Source organism: Delphinapterus leucas, chromosome X (assembly GCF_059928025.1).
Source record: "Delphinapterus leucas isolate spDelLeu-1000000601 "Yukka" chromosome X, BTC_Dleu_Yukka2, whole genome shotgun sequence".
In the NCBI taxonomy this organism is placed as follows: Eukaryota; Metazoa; Chordata; class Mammalia; order Artiodactyla; family Monodontidae; genus Delphinapterus; species Delphinapterus leucas.
In genome coordinates this window covers 129853947-129880220 of record NC_143150.1, presented here as the reverse complement: position 1 = coordinate 129880220, position 26274 = coordinate 129853947, and the positions used below count along the sequence as shown (strand labels likewise).

The following is a 26274-nucleotide window of genomic DNA, read 5'->3' as shown; positions in this document are numbered from 1 at the left end:
TGACTCAAGCGTAAATGCCGCTTCTGTCGCAAGGCCCCCTCCTTGACCCTACGAGACCCAACTTAAATTAAATGCCCACTGCTGTTCTCCCTCAGACACTGTTCTTCTACCTCACGGCCGTTGATAGCAATTTGCAATTGAATCTTCCTGTGTGTGGTTCCTTGCCATGTCTCCCACACTAAATTACACATTGCCTGGGGGTCAGAGCGTGCCCATCTGGTTTACCATCACTAGGAAACAAAAGAGTCACTGTTTTGTTTTGGGTGACCCTAGTTATCCACCCCCACTAGAGGCACTGGGTACCACTAGTTATCCACTCCCCCTACCCCCCAGAAATCTTGGGATATGCTTTGAGCTACTCCTTCGAAAGAGCTCTGGCCAGAGAAAGGCAGGTGAGTGTTCATAGCTAACAGGAGGGAGTGGACAGCACGCGGATCTGCAGGGACTGTCACAAGACCAGAGCTGCCTATCTGAGACCTTCATCAGGACTCGGGGGTCAATGCTGCCAACAGGCTCAAGGCTGACTTCCACCATCCTGGAACTCAGGAGGCAAGTTCTCACTGGATGCTGTCGGGGTGGCAGGCGTGGGAATGGGGTGTATGGACAATTACACAGTCAATTACAGTTTGGAGGGAAATAATCAAGGTCCAGAAATGAAAGAAGTCGTCTCAGGGAAAGGAATGATAGATGGAAAGCCTCAGATCCTAATCCTTGAGAGGACTTTAAAAACCTACCCTAATAATAAGCAGATGCTCTTCTGAAGGGACCGTGAGCCTCGGGATAGGATGACTATCCTTGAAAACACATGCAGATGATCGCCGCCTTAGATCCGGCCTTGAACCGGCTCATGACTTGTCTCATCGACATGACTGTGCATTAGTAAGGAAATGAGCAGAGCATAAACAGCTCATCACTGGGCCTGATGAGTGCTTGCCAAGAGAGAGCACTCAAGAATGACATTTCAGTGTTTTCTTTTCCGAAGGTAGCTTGAGAATACTGGCAACCCCAGTAATGAGGAAGCTGTCTCAGGCACAGATAAGAGGTAGCATTCAAAGGGCTTCATATTTTCCCACTTAGTGGGCATCTCAAACTTGTTTAAGGAAAATATTCTTCTTGATAAAAATGGATGGTGCGGCTAAGGCTGGAGGGTGTTCTGTGGGCTGCCTTAAACAGCGTGGGTCCATGTTCAAATGCAGGGTTGCCTGGGCCCAGGCGGGACCCGTACGAGGCAGGTCTGCACCTGGAGAGTGGTGATGGGACACCAAACATTCCTGACACTTTAATTACTAAAAGTCTTCTTTCTTCCCTTGTGGTTAAAGGCAGCAGTGCTGGGAATGATGAAGTCTCCCGGAGTGTGCCGTGAGGATAACTTGTACCTTTAACCCTCAGCTCCACCCCTGGCCTCACAAGTTATGCGACGTAATCGTGCCTCAGGTTCCCCGGAGACTTAGAGGGGATGCAGAAAGGACTCTCAGCCACTACAAGGAGTGGATTCAGACACAAAGAGCAAAAGCAAAGGCGCAGGGATGTGCGTTCATAAAGTGCCTAGCAGCTCATGATCAGCACCCGACACGTTACATGACCTACTTATGCAGAAATATGGAGTCTTTTGCAATTTTCAAGTGATCAGCATATGTGAGTACTCTGTACTAATTGAAAGTGTTTTCCACGAGCTTTTCATGTTTAGGCAACTGTGTGTCCGTCTGCCTTCCTTCTGTAAGTACGCACTTTCCCACCGGCAGGCAAGCTGAGCTGGGCGCTTCTTGGTTCTGCCTGCACAGAAGGCACAGAGCATGCGCCCTGGGCAGAGGTGAGGAGGGGGTTCCCTCCAGGGACCTGGTTCTGCTGGTGTTCCATCCGGGTCCTCTGCTGATCCCCTGCTTCTTAGGTCCCGTGGTTCTGGGGATTTGTGACTTCTGCTGTACTTGATTCCAGGGGGTCAATCTCCCCCTGGATGATATCAGTGTGCCTAGCTTGCAGTCTAATGGAGAAATCTTAATCCTTTTTAGGTGGAGAAATCTTAATCCTTTTTAGGTGCGTGTACCCTGCCTCCAAGTCATTCCTGTGGCCCAGCCGGCACTGGCTTCTCGCCTGTCCTGACGACCACGCAAGCTCCCCAGGTCCTGAGCCCTCGCTTCTGGTGATGCAGCTCCCGCCTGGGCATGACTCACTGATTACAGGGACTGCTAAGACTTCTCCTTTTTGTTGGATTAGATGGAGAGGACCCAAAGAGGTGAGCCTGGGAATATGGGAAGAGATAATGGCCGAGGAGTTCAGGGAAACATAAAGCAAAGCACAGACTCAGGGAGAGGTACAAAGTCCAAACAAGATCAAAACAAAGGAAGCCATTCCTCAGAAGACTAAAGACCAAGGACAAACCCTTAACAGCAGCCAGAGAAAAGAGGCAGATCACCTTCAAGAGTAGGAACAATAGCTGGTTGTTTAGTCAAAGCTATGAAACTCAGGTAACAAGGAAATCGTATCTTTAAAGGGTGAAACAAAATTAATCTCAAACCAGAATCCAGGATCCAGTGAAGACATCCTTGAAAAGAGTGGTGAAATAGACACATTCAGAGAAACAGTTGAGAGAATTTGACATCATGAGACTCATATGTAAACATTAAATGGCATTATTCATTGACTAGAATTTCTAGAAGGATGATACGAAAGCTTATTGATAGTAGGAATCCTTTTGGTTCCTGACTTTTAAACGGAATGCCGATTTTACCACCAATTAGAGCACTGACTTGGCTTACAGAGAAATAGGTATTCTTTATAATAAATATCTAGCCTCATCTGATTAAGACCTTGAATATGGAATGTATGCCAATTCTTTCCTAAAGTGGATTTTGAAAACATAGCACTTTAAGTGACTCTGCACAATATATGAATACCCATCCCTCTGACGAGGTTTTCAATAAGCAAATGTATACTACGGCATGTTTCCCAAGGTCTCATGTTTATTAGAAGAGATGTAAAATGACGTCATTTGCAGCAACACGGATGAACCTAGAGATTATCATACTAAGTGAAGTAAGTCAGACAGAGAAAGACAGATACAGTATGATATCACTTATGTGTGGGATCTAAAAAAATGATATTGTACAAATGAACTTACTTACAAAACAAATATACTCACAGACACAGAAAACAAACTTATGGTTACCAAAGGGGAAAGGCAGTGGGAGGGATAAAATTAGGAGTCTGGAATTAACATATACACACTACCATATATAAAATAGATAACCAACAAGGGCCTACTGTCTAGCACAGGGAGCTATACTCGATATTTTGTAACAACCTATAAGGGAAAAGAATCTGCAAAAAGTACATATATACATATAACTGAATCACTTTGCTGTACACCTGAAACTAACACAACACTGTAAATCAACTATACTTCAATTTAAAAAAAGAGAGATGAGAGAATATTACGATTCTTAAATACTCCTTTATACAGTAATTTTCATCCCCTAGAGAAACACATGGTTAACATATTGGTAAAACCTGAAAACATTTTAATGTAAAAATACTCATTTTCACATACAGTGTTGTAGAAAGCCACGTGGAACTTGGGAAGCATTGCCATTTGCAGTCAACAAAAGCAACACTGTAATACCATGCCTTAACACCAAGCAGGCGGCTTCAGAGTCTCTAAACAGCTCTGTGACAGGCACCCAGCACGGTACGGGGGCCCATCCTGCCCCTTGTCAAACAGGCTTGATGCTAACCTGGTACTGAAAAAAGATCTGGAAGCAACTCAAATATTTTTATGACTGAAGTGCAACAAGATAAATACCCTGAGATGTGTTCCTATTCAGCTTTACATGACTATGGAGCCTGGCATATAGTAAGGAAAAAACAATCCTGAATTAGTTCAATCTGGATGACAGTTTTTCTGATGAAGATACTTGCAAGCAAGAGAAATATCCAATGACTAACGAAGGTGACAGAAAGCAAGTACTCCACTGTACAAGATACGATCTGTTAAAGAGAATCACGAGAAACCAGAACATTTTGAGGCATCCTGAAAATCTGCTTTCAGTGTGAGCTGCTCAGACAACAAATATCCTTGGTAAACCAAATATCTCCAACCAACAAAAACTAGTGGAGCATGCCACATGGACTCTGACATAGGAGTAACTGTAGCTGCCGTTTTATAAATCTTCCACGATGTGCTAAGGACTCTCATCCCATGTGTGACCTCAATCAATTCTTTACACCAACACTGCAAAGTATTCAGTAACCCCATTTCACAGCTAAGGCATCTGAGGTGGAAAGGGGCAAAATAAAGTGACACTACTAGTCAGTAGCAGAGCTTCGATGTGAATTGAAGTTGGCCTAGTTTGAAACCCCTTGCTCTTTAATTCTCATTTTCCCTTTACAGAAGATGATGATGGTGGTGATAATAATAATAATAACAGAAATAATTCTAAAGACTGTTGGTGCTAGACTTAGGTCAGAAAGCCTTTCTATAAGGCCAGGGAGGTTTGAGCTTTATCCTGTGGAATAGTAGAGTGTAGACAGTACACGATGTTAAGCAGAGGAATTAACACCAATAGGCAAAAACTCATTATTCTTTGTTATAGAACTTGTTATCGTGTGCAAGCTTGTTTTTAAAATGTGGAAACAGCATTCAAAGCATGCCAAATTCAGCATCAAACCGTCGATGATATTCAAAGGTATGTGCACTGAGGTTTCTAAACACTGACTACCGTGGCAGAGCAGAAGTAATTCCTATTTCTTAGTAAGTCAATTGTCTTAAGCGTTATGTGGGTGTCCTCCAGACCTTTTCTCTTTTCTATAAATCACTGAGCTCTAACTGAAGACTTATTAGGTGGAAAAACTCTAATAAGCAGTAATTAGTACGTTCTTAAAAGTGTTCACATGTTTCATTTAAGTGGGATGAAGAAGGGAATGACCGTGTCGTCTCTCGGTGGCTATCATCAGTACCGAAAATCCTTCTGAAGGACAGGTAACATATGAGCAAAACGGTGCAACTCAGGGCACAAAACGGCGTAACTTCTATTAATCCCTGAAGGTCCTAATGGAACACACTTTAAATGAGCTAAGAAAGTAAGACAACTACTCTTTAAACTTTCTTGGCAGCAGTCATTCTGGTCTAACTTTTCATTATTATACCTCTATGAAATTGATGGATTATTCAGTGGAAAAACACCACTGAAATGTTGCATTGCTTCAATTGCTTCAATCAGACTCACGTAGAAAAATAAGAAAGAATATGTGGGCTTTGACCACACATCCGTATTCCTCTTTCGTACAAAAAAGTACAAAGTGTTTGTCTGCAGAGTTGGCTAAAACCACAAAAACACCACCACCACATTTAAGACCACATTCACCCTAGAGAAAAACTGACCCTGATCTACATCATTAAGAGGCATTAAACCTGTTTGTCTTATTCATGCAAAATGGCTTAATGATTAGAAAACAGCAACACAAATATTTTGGAAGAATGAGATGCCAAATCACGTACGTGACCATTTCACTGAGAGCCTTTCTTTGCTGTACGCAAAGACAGCATGGTTCACCTAAAATATGTAAATGCCTACTATATATAAAATAGATAACCAACAAGGGCCTACTGTACAGCACAGGGAGCTATACTCAATAATCTGTAATGACCTATAATGGAAAAGGATCTGAAAAGGAATATATATATATAAAATCAAATCACTTTGCTGTACATCTGAAACCAATGCAACATTGTAAATCAACTACATTTCAATAAAATTTTTCTTAAATATGTAAATGCCACTTTACCATGTGAGCACTGTTTGGGTTAAGAGAAAAGAAAGTCAATCATGTATGTTTTGCATTTATGTTTTACATTTTGTTAGATGATAATTTTTTTTAAAAAAAGGTAAAATCATACTCCCATACAAATAAAACATGAACAAGTAAGTGTCAAAACTTTATTCAATTAAACACACTGGTGAGGGAACAGTAAGATGTTACAACTGATTCCAAGGAGAATTCAAAGAACAGACACGTATACAGCAATCAAGAATGTTGAAATGAATTTGCTGAAATGATGTAAAATTGGTCAACAGCCAGAGACAACCATGCACAGATAATCATTCCCCCTGACAATCACATACATCACTATCACCTTTCTAAGACTCACAGAATTGAAAATTAGCTCAAGGACAATCAATAACAGAGAACACCGGGGCAGGCCGGAGGTGGGGTGTCCACCAGTTACACCCTGTGATTGTATTGTTCCCATTTTCAATGCGTCTCACTATATTCCCATCACAAAAGGCTGAGTAAATCTACTAAAAGCAGTTAATCACCAAAGTGTAATGTCCAATGAATTGTTCCAAAAATGGGCTACGGCTCTCGGTGGTACCAAGGATGCACTCTGAAATCCAATTCTATCTGCATCAAAGAATGCATTAAAAAAATAAATGTTCTTAAAGGAAATGATTTCTCTGAGGCAGAAAACATTCTCAAACGTGGATATGCACCGTGATATAAGATGTAGGCTACCATTATGTTCACACTGAAAGGAAACAACGGAAGATACAGTTCACAGTCAGTCTCTCAGTAGAGGTCCACAGAGATTCAAGGGCACATAAGGAATGTCAACATTTGCTGATAAAGAGAATGATTTATGAAAACCTCATCCTTCATGCAGATTCCCACTCAGATTACAAACCAAACAGAATTACCATCACCACCTCACTTTTATTAGTTGCTAGCACATGTTAAGATGAAACACTGAGGAGACTGACACAGTACACAATGTACATAACTATAATAAATATGTACATACACATATATACATAAAAGCATACACATATATGTATACATATTTTACATTTTCCAGCCAGGGTTGAGAACAACGAAGAAGAAAAAGAAATGAACCCAAATTATTCAAATACTAAACATGACTATTCAAGCGACAATTTCCATCTGTGTTCTGGGCTGTCGCTCTTTTGCTTTCTGTGTGTCACGTTACAGTTCATTGACCCTTTAGAGAGTGTGGGCTAGGCCCTCGTGGGATGAGAAGGCTTCACAGGCTGAAGGACTGTTCACGTGGAGGTCTGGGAGCTGGGCTTTCCTCTGCCCTTCTCCTGGGCAGCGTGGGTCACACGTGTGGGCGCAGGAGCCTCTCACTCGTAGGGCGGTAGACCGAACAGCTCGGGCTGGAAGTCCTGCAGGGAATCCAGCACGAGGGTGGCCTTTGTGGTCAGGTCTCGGTTTAAGTTTCCGTCGGGAACCATGACCACCTGCATCCCAGCTGCGAGGGCGGCCTCCACCCCATTGGGAGCATCTTCAAAGACCAGGCACTGTGGGGTGAGGAAGAAAGAGAGGGTTGAGACGGCCTTCTCTGTAACCACACGTCTAGACTGGGCTTTCACTGCCCGCACCACTGTCAGCTGAGTCAGCTCGGTGTTCTGCGTGACACAGAAACGGAGTGGAGGCTGTCCGGTTTATGGTCTGTGGGGAGGAGAGGGCGCTGGCCCTTCTGCGGCCCGAGTGCGTCCCACCACGTCACTTTACGGGGGAGGGGTCCATCTTGGCCCCAAAGTGCTACCGAAATGTGGCACAGCTGAGTGGAAAGACTGGATTCTCGGTTTACAAATTTATTTTAATTGAATCATAAGAATCTGTTCAATTGATAATTGACCATGCTGAGCATGAGAGGAAGTTGTGAAAAGTAAGAAAAAATATGCTTTTTAGGTGTAAAGTGACTTCAGAGCTGGCAATGTTTCAAGTACTGCAGTTTGGAAATTAAACCGTTAGGATGTTTTGGTGAAAAACTCAGCCCCTGGGGGTACCCGTCACGCACCAAAAATCTCCCAAACACAAAGATTGAGTACAAGGTGCGGTACCTGTTTCAGCTTATTCAGACACCACCACTAAACGGGAGTGTCTGTGCCCCCATTCGCGTCAGGAAGCTCCTCAACGTGCCATCCTGTGACCATCGCTACTGCGAGTTTCACGTCAGGACTCGCTCCAAATGCGAGGCAGAAGTCTACCCAGCGGTGAACGGGTGTGTCACCTTTTTATCACCTTCCCTCCGAGGAGAGCACCCACTGAGAAAGCTTCCCTTGGCTCCTGGAATCCCACACTGAATGTGAAAGCAGCTTTAGTCTTTTCCATTAAGATTCTGTAGGGGCCGGACATGTATAAAGAGGGCTCCTCCCGGCACCTCTGAGATGCTCTCCTGTGCCCCTTCTTCTCCACGAGTGCCCGAAGATGCCCGGGGGTGGCCCAGGTTGGACTCTGACAGTCTCCCCCTCACGTCCTCCCAGCCCCCGGCCCCCCTGCCACTGATCACAACGACTGCCCCCAACCCCACCTCATAGGTCGCTGCGGTCCCAGCCGCATGTGCTGGTGACCTGGAAACGGCTCCTGGGCACCAGCTGCCAGGTGCAGCCTGACACTAGAAGGTCTGCATCCTCTGATGTCTTTAAGTCAGTGGAAAACGCACAACACACACAAACACATACACACGCTCTCACACTCTTACTGCTGGTCTGCTCTGGAACAGGTTCACTGACTTTTTTTCTTTCCCTCCCTCCTTCCCTTTCTCCTGGAGGCTGAGCCATTTATGAGCTGACTCCCCCCAGGGCCAAGGTGAGGACTGAGTGAATTACTACTCGTCACGACAACAAGCCAGCACTAGGCACCGCAGAGAGCGGGCTGATGCCCGGGACACAGCGCTGAGCTGGACGGTCCTGGGCACACGGAACACCCAGTCCCACTGCCTTCCTGTCAGGCTTCCTGCGGCCCCGTCTTGTTTCAAGCTCTCTGCCTCTACCGAGAGAAGACGGTTTCCCTCTCAGGGGGGAATGACTCCGCTTAGGCCGCCGAGGTGCCGTTTCTTAGTTATCTCATTCAGAGAGTTCCTGCTGGTGACGTTTCTGTCCCTGACTTTTTAAAGTTATGACCTGACCGTATTCTAAACGTCCCTGTTGTTTTACCTGGGACCATGGACAGGCACTTAAATGTCACCTGCTGACATGTTGTTCTTTAAATACGTGAGATTTTTAGGCTTTGTGCAGGCCGCCTGTGAGCTTTCAGCGGGGCGGAGGAAGAGATTTTGTTGATTCCTTGGCGTAACGGTGCTTGGCTCCAGTCGTGAAAACAGCTTTTTGTGTTTGTGGGAGGCTCCTTCCAAGGAGCATGTGGGCAGGTGTGAAGAAAAGGTGGTGGATCAGAAACCGTGGCACTGAGCAGAACAGGGGCCCAAGACACCTGTCCTCTTCTGAGAACAGTGGTCAGCCCATTCACACCTGACAGCTCACCCGCATGCCCTTTAAGCTCTAGGAAATACAGATGAATGTCCACATGCTCTGTCCACATGCCGTTTAAGCTCCAGGAAATAAAAGGAGGAATGGTGGCGTGATAGGGAAAAGCTCCGCAGGTACTTATGGCTAATATAGGCGGCGTAACTGACATACCCTGTTTCTGAAGGTTTCACTCTCTCTGCAGGCGCGCACCGTTTATTGGTTTCTGTTTCCAATTTACTCTTTGTCCCCACCTAATTCTGGAATGCATCATCCCAACGCAGCACGGAGATGTGAAACGCGATGTTTAGGACACATGCGGCAGAGTGAAGGGTGGCAGGCGTCAGGGAGGCCAGCCTGAAGGATGACAGGGAGGAGGGATGTGTGAGGCTTGTGCAGCAGGAGGGCCGTTGGAAGTGTGTCCAGGCAGATAAGTAAGGCTGGGCACTCGAAAGGACTCAGGGCAAAGCCCGGCAGACAGGACGGGGAGTTTGCACACAGCCTCTTGATGCCGACTGTTCTGAAAGGTCAAAAGCGGTTGTAGTCTGGGTTGTAAATACGGTCGGAAGAATAGCAGAAACCCTGATTGTATACATTGTGTCAGGAGCTCCTAAAGTTCCTTTCCTTTGCCTCCTCTCCTGTGGCCAACAAACGCCTTCCATGAGCGCCAGCTGGACCCTTCCCGTGGGTCAACAAGAATCCGAGAAGCGTGGAGAAGTTAAAAGAGAAGTTGATGTTTTTAAAAGCAGACTGTAATAGGGAAGAACAAATACGACTCCATATTGGATCTGCTTCTTTAACTTTAGCCTTTGTACGCTATTGCTTTAGCTTCCAGTTAAGAATGTTGCCTGTAGCCTGAAATACACAGGAGAGCCCATTCTCAAGGCTCTGACCTTTAAAGGTGTAACACCTTCTCTTTCAGGTAGAGATAAAAAGTTGCAGAACAAAGAATACCATTTGTCTTATTGGAGGTTTACATGAACACCGCGACCGGACCTATGTGGACAGTTGCAAGAACAAAGGATTCTGGCACCAAGAAGTTTGCAGCGACTATCCACGCTGCTTCTTCAACTTGCCTCTCAAAATGCTTTGCTGAAACTCTTGGGGGAGTCTGGAGTTTTGGGGGGCATGAGCCACCGTCTGCTTGCCAGGCACTGAGGTAAACCTTTCTCTGCTCCAGACTCCAAAGTCTGAGTGCTGTTTGGCCTCAGTGTGCGTCATCGGGCACACACGCCTGCGTTTGGTATCGGAATCAGCCAGTGCATTGGAGGGTGTATGATACAGGAAACTGGACCCCTCGGTCCCTCTGCCCCGGCCTTGCCCTCCTCACACAAGCTGAATAGAGCAGCCAAATGCAGGGCAGGAACCACACACACGACGCGGATCCTGCGGAGGACAGCACCAGCGATGGGTCCAGGTGGCCGACCCCAGCCCTGGCGGCACACGGACAGCACCGGGAATCGTAGGGCTTCCCCTCCTTCTTACAAGGAGCAGAAATACAAAGCAGAACAACTAGATTTTGGAGCACCTGTGAAAATGCCTCAAAAGGTTTTTATGTGCTCCTTATGCTGTGCCCTGATTCCTAAGACCTAATGGTCTTCTAAGGACCACTCGTAGGGAAAGTTACCCAGAGCCTAGAATCGTGGACACTGTATGAATAGTCACCGCACGGCTTGTCTCTCTACTGAAACCAAAGAATAAACCTTTGAAAGTTACCTGGAAAGACTATGCCTGTTCATAACAGGACTTAGCAGTCATAAAACCACTGAATCATAACACCACTGAAAGACATAAGCTAAAGCAATACAGCTCACACCTTACACAAACAAAAAGGAGGAAGTATGTTTTCCCGGCAAGTACCAAAATACGTCCGGGCAGTTACTAAAGGCCACATGTGGCTAACAGAGCCTTTGTCTCTCTTCTTCCTTTTCAACACTTCATTGTTCCCTCAGTGACCAGACCAGCCCTTCCCACCCAGAACTGACTGGTTGCACCTAACCTTAACTCGCTCACACCTGCTTGTGAAGTGTGACTGGAGATGTGTACTTTGGTGTCTGCCGAAGAAATGTCCCTGTAAGAAAGGCTCTGCAGGGGCTGCAGCAAGTGCAGAGGCCAGGGGAGTAGAACGCCCGCCCTCCCTCGCCCACCTGCACCTCGGCCCTCGGCCCAAGATTCTGTGGACGGGTGTGGATGCAATCGTTTCACCAGTGGAGTGAGTTTTGGAGCACCCCAGGACACACTTGCAGGACTTCAAGGAAGCTGCCGGTCAGGAGTACTCTTCTCACAGCTTGTGCTCGGCTGTAAGCAGGCAGGGCTGCGGGGAAGGCGCCCTCTCACAGTGCCAGGCCGGGAGTGAGTACGTGAAGACCGCCTGCTGAATTCGCGGAGGTGGCGGAAGCGCCCTGGTCGGGACTCAAAGCAACACAGGGGCCGCGGAGTGTCACCCTCGAGGGCAGTGGCCAGCCCAGCCCTCTCCTGTCACTGTCATGGCTGAGGGATCTGAGCCTGGGAAGCTCAGAGGTGAGCTGAAGGTCACACCAGCAGGCAGGTGACAGAATTTGGGAACTGTGCCCGGGTCTCCAGAATCCAATGTTCTTTTTCACTTTACCAAGCTGAAAGCTAAAATATATCTGAATTCCATCTCCAGGAGAGCAGATGAGCTTAATTAAACTGTAGCTTGAGGGGTTTAATTTAGAAAGAATGACATTTCCAACCACCAGGTAGGTGAAGGGAAGTATTTCAGGGGCTTATAGCTCACAGAGGTGCCAAACCCACTTCTCTGAAGGTGCTCAGACTCAGGAGCGCCCTGTAAGGCGGCCCACGTCCGCGACCTTCGCCCACGCTGCTCGTCTGAACCACGGGCTGGGGGCGGGGTAGCTAGGAGGTACTTTCAACAGGAGCATCAGGGAACTAAGATGGCTCATGTGGTAACTATGGAATTGCACAGAACTGAACCTTTGTCTGACGGTGGTGGAGAGAATGCAGGGAGGTGGATGGGATTAGGGAGATCCTTCAAAGGCAACAGGGAGTTTGATGGACAATGCCCTGGACGTTGACGCAAAGGAGAGTCCGACCTTTCTGATGCGGAGGGCACTGGGACTGCCGTTTTGGTGGAGGGAAAGAGAGCTTGCTTTGTGACAGCCTGGGTTTGAGTCCCCTGTGGGAGGGTCTGGCAGAGAGATGAGGGGCCTGCCTATGTCGTGGGTGAGCGGAGTGGGGCTGGGTGTGAGCGGAGTGGGGCTGGGTGTGAGAGGAGGGGGGCTGGGTGTGAGCAGAGGGGGGCTGGGTGTGAGAGGAGGGGGACGGGGTGTGAGAGGAGGGGGGCTGGGTGTGAGCAGAGGGGGGCTGGGTGGGAGCGCACGGGGGGGCTGGGTGTGGAGTTGCAACCAGGAGGAGGGAAAAGGGGAGACAAGGAAGGGCCCGAGACAGCCTCGCATTTCTCTGAGATGAGCAGACGGCCCAGGAGGGATGGAGCTTCAGCGACAGTGGGGGGCAGAAGGGGAACCAGGTGAGGCAGCAGTGGGGCCAGGTGAGCTGCAGGCTCAGAAGCAATGTTGGACCCGTCTGCTAGGTGTGTCATCAGATGGCCTGGGGCCCCCTCCCCTTACTTCCAAGGGATGGTTTATACACTGGGTTCCCACACGTTCGGAGTTATGGCCCTCACCGTGCTCTTCCTCATCAGCTCGGCCAACAGGGACTCATCTTCAATCCCATGCACCTATTCCCTTCAGGTCCAGACCCACCTGAGCTGACACTTGATAACTAATTTTACATTTCAAACAAGTACAAGTGTACATTCTAAGTGGTACACTTTTCTGGAACTAGTGAACTTTTTCCATGTGATTACATCGTCTCTAGGGAAGGAAGCTTTTCCTTTTGCTCAGTAACACACAAACGTTGACATGAAGTCACTCTGGTTCACTCTGAAGCCTCTCAGGGCCTGGCATTACGTGTATGCAAATTTAAGTACCCCCAAAGCAGCATCCATGATTTTTCATTATATATAAAGCCATGGATAATCCAAATCTAAGCACTAAAACAGTTTTCAACTAAACCACTACTTTTAAGTTGAAACTTCCATTATGTCACTTTTGGCAGTAGATTTGATTCTATACATTAATTTTATAGTAGCAAGTTCAATTTTCACACTATGAGGCATGAAAACTTTGAGGGGGTCTTATTTAAAGTTTTTTGATTAACTTTTTATTAACAGTGCTCATATCTAAGGTTTAAGTTTTACTGGTCTCTTGTTCTTTGTCAGTGAATTACCCATAAACAAGTACCACAATATTGTGATATCAAATATGTATACACTTCATTACATGTTTACTTAAATAATAAACCTTTAAGTACTGTTGTAAAAATGAAGTTTGCATGTGTTTTGCTGTTAATTACTACTTTTGTTCATATTCTTCATCTTTTTATCTATCCATCCATCCACCCATTCATCCATCCACCATCCATCCATCCACCCACCATCCATCCACCCACCATCCATCCATCCAAGCATCCACCCACCCATCCATCCCTATCTACCTACCTACCTACACACCCACCCACTCATCCACCTATCTATAGGTAAAGCAGATTTGAACTGTGCTGTGGTCTTCTACATAAGTGTCTGATGCTGAGGTCAGTATCCCCTGCACACTGCAGAGCTGCTGTCTTACTGAATTAATTTTAGTCTGAAAATAAAAGAATAAAGCCAGTACTGAGATAAACATATGCATAAAAAAATCCTCTAGAGTTACAGGCTAGATACATGAATGAATCACACCACTAAATGGATTCCTTTTCCTTTTGAGGAAAGCCTTCGAAAAATGTAGTATTTAACAACTTGGCAGGCATGGGCGGGAAGCTTCCTAAGGAATTCTCTGTCATTTTATTCATGAAAGCTACATCGTGAGGCCCTCTCGTCGTCCATCTTAAAGTATGTGCGTGTAAATTAAGTGCTGAGCAAAGGACTTCAAGATAGCTCAAAAACCTTTTTCTCATTTTCTCTTTTAATAATACAGATTCTGTGTTCACCACTTTGTCAGGAACCACTGAAAGGCTCTGAGTATTTTAAAGATTCATAAAACAAGTGTTATTTGTTTCTAAATGGTCATCAGAATACTTTCTTTCATCTTCCTACCTCCTCTACATATTCAAGTAAATGGGCAAAATCAGTGTTTTCCTTGGCCTTCTGCACGATACTCGTGAAACACAGGTTTGACTCAAGGTCCCTATTAGTTTCACGTGTTGAGAGCTAAACTATGACACCAGCCTTGAAGATTATCCCCCTGCATGGCTACCATGTCGAAATACATACTACAGGCCGAATTGTTTTCCGCAAGATTCAAACGTTAAACCCTAACACCCAAGGTATTTGGATACAGGGTCCCTAGAATGGTTTTCAGGTGAAATGAGTCCCAAGGGCGCCCTCATCAGAGAGGGTTAGGGTCCTTCCAAGAGGAAGGGGAAACTGCTCTGTCTGGCCCTCCCCTTGCGCTCACCTGAGGCAGAACCTGCCAGAACCCTCCTGTTGGATGTCTGGCCCCCAGAGCCGCGAGGATACGCGTGCTGCTGTTTCTACCCCCCAGCCTGTGATAGTGCGCTCTGGCCGCCCAAGCACACTATTACAATACGTCTAACAGTGAGCTGTGTGTAATCTCCAGGTAGCACTCTCTCGGAGGAAGAACCACTCGGAGGTTTCTTAGCTCACAACTGCTTGCAGTTTGGGGAAAGGAAATAAATGTTTCCTGGATGACCTAATTCCACAAATGCCGAGAAGAGCAGAAGCACAGCACGTTTTGTCTGCCTTTGGGCATAGCTACTGAAGAGGCTTAAGCCATAAACAGAATTATCATAGGACAGAGGGCGCCTTTGAAGACCTGCCTAAGTGATTTTTCCACTCCGCCTGCAAACGTCGTGTACAGGAGAGGCTGACAGTTACTTTGGGAAGCGATACACACGCAGGGAAAGCCTACGTAATTACTGGACCTGGAGGGGGTTAAACTCTTCGTTCCCAAGCGAGGGGACGGACAGGCCGCTGTTCTGGGAGTTGACATGTCACTGCTGCCGATGCAGGAGGCCTCTCTTCAGTCCTCTGGATGCGAACAGCTGTTACTTGTGGCCCAGCCACCTGTTTCCAGATGATGACAGGCCTATGAAGGCAGCCCTCCAGGATTTACTCTCTGGTACTTACTCTCTTTACTTGCCTGAATCCTGAGAACCCACTGAGTGCCCACCAACCAGATGAAAGCTTTCTTTTACACACAACCATAGCTAATTCAGCACTTCTGGAAATGAAGATGTGCCTAATTCCAGGGGAGGCTTCTGATCTTTTTCTTCATCTCTCAATAGTCGTGTTAATGTTCATTTCTAAACATCCATCAACAGAGGAATGCATAAAAAAGATGTGGTACATATATACAATGAATATTACTCGGCCATAAAAAAGAACGAAATTGGGTCATTTGCAGAGTTGTGGATGGACCTAGAGACTGTCATACAGAGTGAAGTAAGTCAGAAAGAGAAAAACAAATATCGTATATTAATGCATATATATGGAATCTGGAAAAATGGTACAGATGATCTTATTTGCAAAGCAGAAATAGAGACACAGACTGTAGGGAACAAGTGTATTGGATACCAAGGGGGAGAGGGGTGGGGAGGAATTGGGAGATTGGGATTGACATATATACACCACTGATACTATGCATAAAATAGGCAACTAATGAGAACCTACTGTATAGCACAGGGAACTCTACTCAGTGCTCTGTGGTGACCTAAATGGGAAGGAAATCCAAAAAAGAGGGGATATACGTGTACGTATAGCTGAGTCACTTTGCCGTACAGCAGAAACCAACACAACATTGTAAAGCAACTACACTGCAATGAAAATAAAATAAATAAAATAAAGATAAACTGTCTACTAGGATGTCATTAGGTACGAGGTTTCCAGAATGTTCTTTGATGCAGCAGTCCAGAGAGATCTACTGAAAAAAGGAGATTCTTTACATTGAATGAGGGACTGGAGATTCGTGACATACAAAAATCAGCATAAAAAAAGTTTCCGGAAGGACTGCCCTGGATAAACCCATTGTTTCAAGTTTAATGGAGAAGTTTCGCAAATGTGTAAATGTGTTTTCAGAGAAAACCAATGAACGTCCCCCATAATTAGTGCTCTGAGGAATACACCTGGGAAAAACTTCAAGAAGATACACCTGACCATGGCAAAATTCACATTAGTGCAAATAAAGTCCTTGGCCTTGTTTTCTTGGAATGGTCTGAATCCTCCCTGTACATAATAACTTTAACTTAAAACGATTATAATGAATAAAATCAGATGATGCAAATGCTCACTTTAAACGTCAACCAGCTCCGGCACTTGGGTTACGCTTTTATTTCACTAGGAACGGAAGTGCGTGAAGACGTAAGGAGCTCTGGGCAAAGGGTGCACAAGAGGTCGCGTGGTCAGGTCACCCCGGAGGGGCAGCGGACACTGTGGAGACGCATAAGGTCTCTGAAGGTGGGCGCAGAGCAGTCAGGAAGGCATCCTGGGTCCACGTGGGCCAAGAAACGTTCTCAAGAAGTATAAACAGCAAGCCCTGTGTTTGCAAGTCTCTTCTTGGGGTTTACCAATGCGGGGGTGGGGCATCTACCAGCCAAGGGTCCAAGCTGACCCGAGCCCTCTGCATATTGTGTATCCCTGTGTGGCCACAGAACCACACCCTGGTTTTCTGCTTCTTGGACACTGGGCAGTGGACACTCAGCACGGTGGGGTGAGAGCCACAAAAACTACTCAGGACCGGGGCGCTTTGTGGTCCTCCAGGGACCCCAACACGTGCCCCAGAGACCCTGTGCAGTAGGCGCTTTTAGCTGCTGGTAAAAGAAACAGCACAAGTACTATTTACCTTCAAAACAGACTATAGCAACAACAGCAGTGTTTGCAGGCAGAACAGTCAAGTAAAGGACCAATAAATATAGCATTGTATTAGCTTTCTTCCTCTACCTTGAGAATATATTAGTGGGGTAAGAATGTTTCATATCCCATGCATTTACCTTCTTATAGACTTCAATCATTTCAGCCCCTGACTCAATTTTAGTGTCTAATAGAACAGGGGCAGTGAAGAGCTCCGACTCACAGGCACTGATACGTCATCCCAACTGGGTGAGTCCTGGTCCAGCCTGGACCCAGGCCTGCCTGCGAGTGTGGTCGCCAGCCTCCTGGTGACCAAGAGCACCTCAGGACCTGCAGGCAGGGGGCAGTGGATCAGCAGCCAGGTGCTGTGCGGAGACTCTGGAAGAATCAGGAATGTGAACCCCTACGGAATATGATGTAGAAGCAGCAAAGAACAACGTAGAGGGAGAAAGTCAGCAGCAGAGGGCCTGGGAGAAGCTTTATTCCTGCAGCAAATGTCATTTCTAACATTTCTAATATTCTTATCTCCGTCTTATAAGTGGGAAAACTGGAACTGAGAGTAGGCACTGCAGTGGGCAGACTGGTCCCCAAAGATGCCCACCCCTGAAGCCCCAGAACCTATGAATGGGGTCCCTTACACGGTAAAGGGGACTTTGCAGAAGGGCTTCAGGCTATGGAGCTGGAGACAGGGAGGGTGTCCTGGCCGAAAGGCTGGGGGCTCCTCTAGCCAGGTGTGCCCCTAAAAGCAGAGCGCCTTCTCTGGCTGGAGGGGGAAAGATGCTGCAGAAGGAGTGAGGTCAAGCATGAGCAGAGTCGGATGCACCAGTGCTGGCTCTGTGATGTAAGACCCACTGTCAGGACCAGAGCGAGACCTCGAGGGGTTGAGGGCGGAGCCCAGGACACCCAGCTAAGAGACGGGGACTCCAGTCCTACCTATAAGGAGCTGGGTTCCACCAGCCACCTGATGAGCCTGGGCATGGTCCTTCCCTAGCGCCTCCTGGGAGGAGCCCAGCCAGCCAACATCTTGGTTTCACGCCTGTGAGACTTGGAGCAGAGGACCCAGCTACGCCAGGCCCGGAATTCCAACCTATGGAACAGTGACATAAAATCTGCGTTGTTCTAAGTCCCCAAGCTTGCGGTCGTTTGTTAGGGCAGAGGTGGAAAGGAACGTGGGCAGCTGGTCCAATGTTAAGCACCAAAACTCACATTTAAAATTCACAAAATTCACCTGGCTAACTGTGGAGAGGATACTACAGTATACAACCAGCACACCCTCTGGTTGTGCTAAGAGGCCTCCCGCTAATAAAACAAACCATGCTCTAATTTGCTGATGGTCCACAGAAAGGACCCTGGCAAGAAACTCCCAACCCAGTGGCCAGTCTTCTTTACTTGTGCAGAATTCACATCCCCGTTCCTTGTGCATTCACCTGGGGACCGATGCTGCTGTGTTTTAGAAAACAGGGAGGGATTCCATCTTCATCCAGTTTACGCCCAAGACTCTTAGAATTAAGAGAGCTTTGAAGAACTGGTCCAAGGCCCCCAGCATCCCTCAAAGAGATTTGGATCCTCTTGCCAGCATTTAGGACAAGCTGTTGCCAAGTCTGGACTTAAACAAGGGGGAACCAGTCATCCCCACTGGCCTGGGATTAGGTGGGTCCCTGGAACACGGAGATTCAGAGCTAGCACTGCACAGGATCTGGCCGATGGCGAGGACTCAGTCACCCTAGTTTAAACAAACAAAGTACCGGGGATGCAGCCACTGGGGACGCCCTCTAAAAAAACGGAAGATCACCCTTGAATCTGTCAGATGCTGTCCGTGGAAATTACTGGGGACTATTAACTCAGTATTTGTTTAAGCTAGCATACGAGTAATCCAGTGTTTCTGAGGTATCTTGTTCATTGTCGCTGCCTAAGAAGCCTTTGCAGACAGACTTCTTTTACCCCAATACAGCAACCCCCCTTCCCCGCTGATGACAGGCTAGTAACACAGAAGGGGAAGCTACGACGGAGCCCCGGGGTCACCAGCGAGGGAGGAAGCGGCCGGGCAAAGGGGCGCTGTCAGGAGCCAGGCAGAGCGACACAGAATCAGAGCTAATGACACGAGCACACACGCGGTTTACAGCTTTACAAAGGCAAAGCTGGGAACGGAGGAAGACGTTCTTCTTAGCCCTGGCAGTTGAGTCATTGCTCCCCGACCCTAGCAGAACTCTGTGTGTCTATGAAGGTTACCTGTGGGCACGACTATTTAATTTTTCACAAATCCAAGATACAACTCATCCTTCTCAGTGTCTGGAGCCCTGTCAAATTTTCATTCTGTGATGGTGGCTTAAAATAGATGGGTTATATGTACATGCTGTTACGAGGGCCTAATGAGAACCATCATTCTTTCGGACTGCCGATATGTGAAGACTGGACAACCACACATACAAACAACCACACATACAAACACAAAGAACAGAGAAAACACGTGGTGCAACACAGGGATCACAGCTCCTGGTGCGGTCTGGGGTGGGGGGCGGGGGGGGGGGTCCCTGGGGCTGGCATGGGACCAGCTGGCTCAGGTGGGAGCCAGACCAAGGGCTCCTGGAAAGCAGGACTCCCTGAGGCCCCGTGGGAGATGAAACTGCTTGGGGTGAAGGCAGGACTTGAGGTCATTCAGAAATGCAGAGGCCAGGCAGCTCGGCAAGCAGAGGCCTTACCGCTGGCCAACCAGAGGCTGAATATTCACAGGAAGAAGCAAGAAAGTGACGGTGGGGAGTTGGGGAAAAAACAGGGGCCGCCCGGTGGTGAAGGGGGCCCAGAACATGCCACGGGAGCTCAAGGATTATTCTGAGCTGAAGACATGGGAGAATCAACAGCTGCAGGGCGAGGCTTTTTCTAAATTCTCCTTATCTTCCTAAAAGCAAAGCCTCCCTAAAGAATTCAACTGCCATAAATCCCCTCCCCAGGAGTTTTACAACCCGGGAAGGTTGACTTTTATGGCTGAAGAGAAGTCTGCACAGGTCAGAGCCTGGATAAGAAATTGTGTAAACAGACATCGTCATACAACTACCACGTCTCGCATCTGTTCTCCTAAGAGCCCATTCATGTTTCCTAAAAGTCGTCTCTTCTACCAGAAGCGCCCCTCTGTCTCTCCCCAACCCCTATTAAGATGGTATATAAGCCCCAGGTGCTCACTGCCTCCTTCAATCATATTTTTCTGGGAACTGCCTCATGCTTACACAAATAGAAATCTGTATTTTCTCTTGTTAATGTCTTCTGTCCGTTTAATTTACAGGCCCCCAACCACAAAACCTAAGAGGGTACAGAAAACGTTTTTTCCCCCCTCGACAATGGAATTTGGGAAAGCAAGCAACCTAGTCCACAGAAAGTCAGTAGGCATACCAAGCAAAGGCAGGCTGGATGAAAGAAAAGATGTGTAATGGGAGGAGTTATGAAAGGAATAGTTGAGATCTTTTTTTTTTTTTAATGAAATAAGGGAGGGCCTGGTACATCAGGTTGCAAGAGACGTGAAATAATACCAAGACCAGTGACCAGAGGCCTCCGTATTTTCCTCAGTGGTTCTGGGTGACAGGAGAAGACAGGCATGAGGCCTGGGCAGCAATGGCCAGGGATGTGCAGTCTCCCTGAGGCCCTGAAGGTGGCTGACTATGGCCCGGTGACTCTCCACACCGCCATGAGAAACTCGAGCACCACTATGCCCCTAACGGGGTGTTCAGAAGTGAGACACTGACTAAAGAGTATGCAATCCCCCAAAGACAGAAGCGCAGCTCATCTCACCTGGCCGCCAAGTTTTAACTTTCTTTTCTTTTTTTTTTTTAATTTTATGTATTTATTTATTTATTTGTTTATTTGGCTGCTTTGGGTCTTCGTTGCTGCGTGCAGGCTTTCTCTAGTTGTGGCGAGCGGGGGCTACTCTTCGTTGTGGTGTGTGGCCTTTTCAGTGCAGTGGCTTCTCTTGTTGCGGAGCACGGGCTCTAGGCACGCGGGCTTCAGAAGCTGTGGCTCGGGGGCTCAGCAGTTGTGGCTCGCGGGCTCTAGAGCGCAGGCTCAGTAGTTGTGGCGCACGGGCTTAGCTGCTCCGCAGCACGTGGGATCTGTCCCGGACCAGGGCTCGAACCTGCGTCCCCTGCACTGGCAGGCGGATTCTTAGCCACTGCGCCACCAGGGAAGTCCTGTTAACTTTCAATCTGCCAGAAGCAACGCACCCACTTGATTCCCATTATTCTGGGAGGTGAAGTAGCTCTTCCAGCAGTAACACCTGACAGCCTACACCTGTCTGCAGACTTTGGCCATATAGACAATACACAATAAAAAGAGATACAGAGAATGATCTTTAAATTAACGTGTTTTTTTTGTCAAGAGATTATGTAAAATATATTAATTGCCATTTCACATATTGAAAAGTCAACTCAGGTGATGACTTCTGTAATTGAAGAAATGGTCTGAGTGTTATATGATGAAGACATTGTACAGTTAATCAGAACTCAAGTTAAAATACATTTGCCATTTTTTAACTCTCTAGGTATATAAAGGCTTAATGTGCGAGACTTTCTTCAAAATAAAACAAAAAAGTAATTCAAAAGAAAACTCTGGGGACTGCCCTGGTGGTCCAGTGAGTACGACTCCGCGTTCCCAATGCAGGGGGTTCCGGGTTCAATCCCTGGTCGAGGGAACTAGATCCTGCATGCGTGCCACAACTAAGAGTTCACAAGCTGCAACTAAGAAGTCTGTGTGCTGCAACTAAGAGTCCGCACGCCACACCTTAAAGATCCCACGTGCTGCAACTAAGACCCGGGGCAGCCAAAATAAATAAATAAGTAAATAAAATAACCATGATTCTTTAAAAAAAGAAATAATTGTTCATTAAAAAAATCCTGAAATTCAGCTGTGAACATTAACAAGAAAAATATGTATCCAAAGTAGTGATTGCCATGCTTTTAAAAACTGATTTCAGGTTTTACTTGTAAAGTAGTAGTAAATATCAACACAAGCAATCCTGTGTAAATGATGGCATTTTTATTTTGCAACAAAGACGTGCATTTTTGCCGCGAGGCACTGAAGTGGCAGAGCACACACACCCAGGGGGGCTGGGGTGACTCCCGGCTTGTTCCCTCAACCTGCCCCGGACTCTGAGCACCGTCGCTCCTGTCTGCAAGCCTCCAGAAGCCCAGGTGCTGTGAAAGCTGGGGCAATGATAACCTCTGCCCTGCGGGGCCCCTGGGATTCAGTGGGGGCTCCCGCATGCCAGGTGCCCCCTTGGCATACAACAAGTATTCAGTGAGTACGCCTGAGCGTGAAGATGGGTTAAAGTGACTTTTGAAGATGGCACCGTATTTTTGCATATCTTAAGCACAAAAGAATGATACATAAATAACTTAGGACATTTGCAATGAACACTTGCTGAATGCCAGCTCTGTTAGGCATTTTCTCCTAGTAAAACGGTGACTAACGTGACAACATAAATTCCCCCTTTTATGCTACTTGTGCTTTACTACAGTCCTATTAGTACTACTGTACCAGATTAATTTGGTGACACGCACAGAATCATAATTCCCGACGGCAACCGTGACTCTCTCTAGGGACTTGATAACTGCATGAAATGCCCTTCAACTCCGAGGCTCGTCACCCCTATGTGCTGGCGCCTGCACTGCGTCAAAGAGGAAGCAGCAGGACACGACCTAAGAGCAGTCTCATGCTTCCATGAGCCTCTCTGCAACTGCTTCCTGAATTTGGAAGACAAATTCAAGTACAAAACGGGCGGTGGGCCTCCACAACCAGGAGCCAATCAACGCTGTCCTTTCCTCCTACAATAGGCACATCTGAGGAAAACCCAAACACCTTAACTGTATCTGCCTAGGAAACAGGACAAGACAGGTTTCATTTCTGCAAGACAAATAGCTGCATCAATAAGTGTGGGTGACTAACAAGGGTAACTGGTGGAGAGCACTTCTAGGAGCGAGACTACTCCTCAGATACGCACGTGCTTATTTTCCTTTGATGTGCCTAGAACACTGTCACCATGGGCAACAGGGATGTCCAAACTCTGCCTCGGCGCCTCGGCGCCTCGGCGTCTCACCAAGGGGAACTCCCACCCGTAAAGACTGGAGCCGCACAGCCGTGCCCTCCTCTCCCGCAGCTGCATCGCAACTGGCCTCATGCAAAGCCAGCGTGTGGTCTCCCCATAAACTTGGTTCGCACACACACTTGAAAACCTGGCAACCATGTTTCCATGAATAGGGTGCCCGGCAAAGGAAGGACTGCCTGGAGTAGAAAGAAAGGCAGCACCCTCCTCCCTGAACAGCCAAACGAAGGAGGACACGACGGGTCAGCATCTCATCTTCTCAGCTGCGAAGACGGCTACAAGCAGGCGCTCCTACTCTGAGCTGCTCTGGAACCAGTCTGCTCAGGGTGGCACCTCACAAAGAAGATGGCCCTTCTAGGAGGAGGGTTTTATCACCTGAAGGGATGGGAAATTCTTTAAGAAGTTCTTAGGGAAGGAGAACGCATTTGTATGGAATCTGTCGTAGGATGGCAAACACGTGGACACAAAGATGTTCTGATGTAAGAAGCAGAACCACACTGCAGGCAGGACCCGTCCCACCAGCCCTGAGGCCTCATCTTTGACTCTGTGGCTTAGTGGCTGGGCCATCGCAGGCTCCACCCTGGTCATGCAACTGCTGAGTTGAATCCGTCCGCGTACTTGTATTGCGAGGAACGCACTGCCGCCATTGCTCAATGACATGCAATGATTCTTCTGGCTGTCGCGTAATAAAAAATATATATATTTGGCCTTTGCCCCTGGTTTCCAGTACAGAGCTCCTAAAACCCTTGGCATTTCCTGGGCAATCAGAACATTTTTCATTATTTGTAATAATCTCCTTTCAAGCACATGTCAGTTTATGCTAATGAGTGACAGTCCTGGGCCCCAGATGCCTTCGGGATGGGGGCTGGTGGACAGAAAGACCAGGCAGGATTAGAGTGCTGCAGCTTGCACCCCACCCCAACCTGCAGGCCCGGCGATGCAATCAACAAAGGCCCATGGTTTAACCAGCAGTGCCAGGTAATGGAGCCTCCGCAGAAAGCCCTAAGGTTCTTGGAGCTTCTGAACACAAGGGGGTGCTGGGAGGGTGGCGTGCCCAGAGAGGGCATGGAAGCGCCAGCACCCTGGCACCCAGACCTTAGGCTAAGCAGCTCTTCCACCGGGCTGCTCCTGAGCTGTACTCCTAAACTAGACCAGTGAACGCAAGTCTCGTCTTCCGAAGTTCGGTGAGTCATTCTAGTGAATTATAACAACCGGGAAGGGGGCTGTGTGGGAACCCACATCTGTGGCCGGATGGGAGAAGCACGAGGGGCCTGGGTGCCTCGTCGGAGGCTGGCATCCACAGCAGGGGCAGTCTCGGGGGCTGAGCCCCCAACCCGGGGGTCGGCGCTGACTCCAGGTCCTTAGCGTCAGAAGTGCGCTGAATCGTGGGACGCCCAGCAGGCGTCTGAGAATCAGAGGAAGCCCGAGGGGTTACACAGTTCGACGGCCCTTACAGGTTCAGTGTAGTCAGTTAGGCCCCGGGCCCAAAAAACACATCACTCAACAATGTTTGCCACTGTCAGCTACATCGGGAGGCAGGCTTTTGAGTAACCTTCCCTGCGCTCGTGGTTAGTGTGGCAAAGGCCGCGTTAGTGACAGGCAGACGGTGAGAAGCTCTCTCACGGAAAGGCTCTTCCCTGCACCCGTGCCCCATGAAGCACCGCACCCTCGGATGCAGGGACCAGGCAGGAGCACCGTCACCCCGAGGGACGCCCCACCTGCTGTGGACACACGTGGGTCACCAGCAGCAACCGCTCTCGAGAAGCCCCAGGTGTTCTGGAATCTGCCTCTGCAGGTGGCTGAGGCTTCTTCCCCCTCCTCCGTCTCACCAGCCCCCATGAGCCGCGCGGAGACTCAGCAGAAGCAAACAAGCCCCGTCGCGCACTCTCAGCACTCTTCCTGGGCTCAGACACCACCTCCCCAGCTCCAGCACGGACCGGCATAAGGAAGCAGCCCACAGAGGCAGGACAGAGCTCCGCCTGCGGCCCCCTGGCAGGGGAGAAACCGAGAAGCATTTGGGGGGAGGGGTGGTGAGCGTTGCTGACTTACGTCTGAATTGCTGAACTGCAGGGAACGTGTGTGTCCAAGGCTGCTCGTTACAAATAAGGACACCGTCGCCATGCATCACTGAAGGCCCCCCTTCCCTGCAAAGTGCCCGTCAGGCACTGCTCTGCGAAGCCTAGGCTTTCTTACATTCGGGCACCCCAGACAATTCTGGCCGGGACTCACTGGCCAGGTGACTTGGGGTGGCTGCACTCCGCCACAAAACGAAGGGATCTCCCCACGCACCTTCCACCCGGTGACCCCACTGCCCTCTCCTTGAGTCCTCGGGAGTGCCGCGCAGCAGCTGTCCACGTGGACACAGAGACCCTGCGCCTGCGCACGGCGTAACCTGCACGCCCGCTGCCGCTTACCTGCTCCACGGGAGCGGCGGGAGAAAACCTGCGGGCGCACGCCAGGAAGATGTCTGGCTCCGGCTTCCCACTCCTCACTTCGGGGTCATCGCCGAGGACGACGTGATGGAACAAGCTGAAGAAGCCCTCGTGTCTTCTGGTCTTCATCTGGAAGGATGCGGTCCCTGAGCTGGTGGCCACGGCACAGGGCACGCCGTGCTTCCGCAGGTGGTGGATCAGCTTCTCCACACCTGGGGGCGGGGCGGGGGGGGGGGGCGTCAGTGATGATGGGGAGCAGAGGTACCGGCCGCAGGCCTCCAGGGACACTGCACCAGCTCTGCCGCCCTGGCTCTGCTGCCTCTGCCCAGACATCGTGTGAGATCACACTGTCCTGACAGGGGTCGTCAGCACTGGGGCATCCCCACGCAACACAAACGTCAGAGAGCGATTCAGGGCTCAGCGCTAGCACCTCCCAAAGTAACAGAGGTGATGGTACCGGGATGCTGCTGCTGTGTTCGTCAATCCTATCACAGCCAACCCAGGGAAGGGCCTCTGCACTGAGTACACAGGGCTTCGTTTTGTTTTGTTTTAAAGCAATGAATACACAAGGACTATGCTTTTGGTGTTTTC

At 48.4% G+C, this 26274-nt stretch overlaps 1 protein-coding gene across 2 annotated transcripts in view; it reads right to left on the bottom strand.

Moving 5' to 3' along the window:
* The window catches only part of PUDP (pseudouridine 5'-phosphatase), a 371824-nt gene that overhangs the window by 295121 nt on the left and 50429 nt on the right, over positions 1–26274 (bottom strand). The window contains exons 3-4 of one of the 2 annotated variants that reach the window (XM_022559843.3): positions 25666–25895; positions 5920–7313 (exon numbers count right to left, since the gene is read on the bottom strand). In XM_022559843.3, the coding sequence (XP_022415551.2) occupies positions 7137–7313; positions 25666–25895 (407 nt within the window). In that variant the 3' untranslated portion in view covers positions 5920–7136. Of the gene's footprint in view, positions 1–5919; positions 7314–25665; positions 25896–26274 lie in introns of those variants that run through there. The other variant, XR_002642759.3, reaches the window with a different exon arrangement.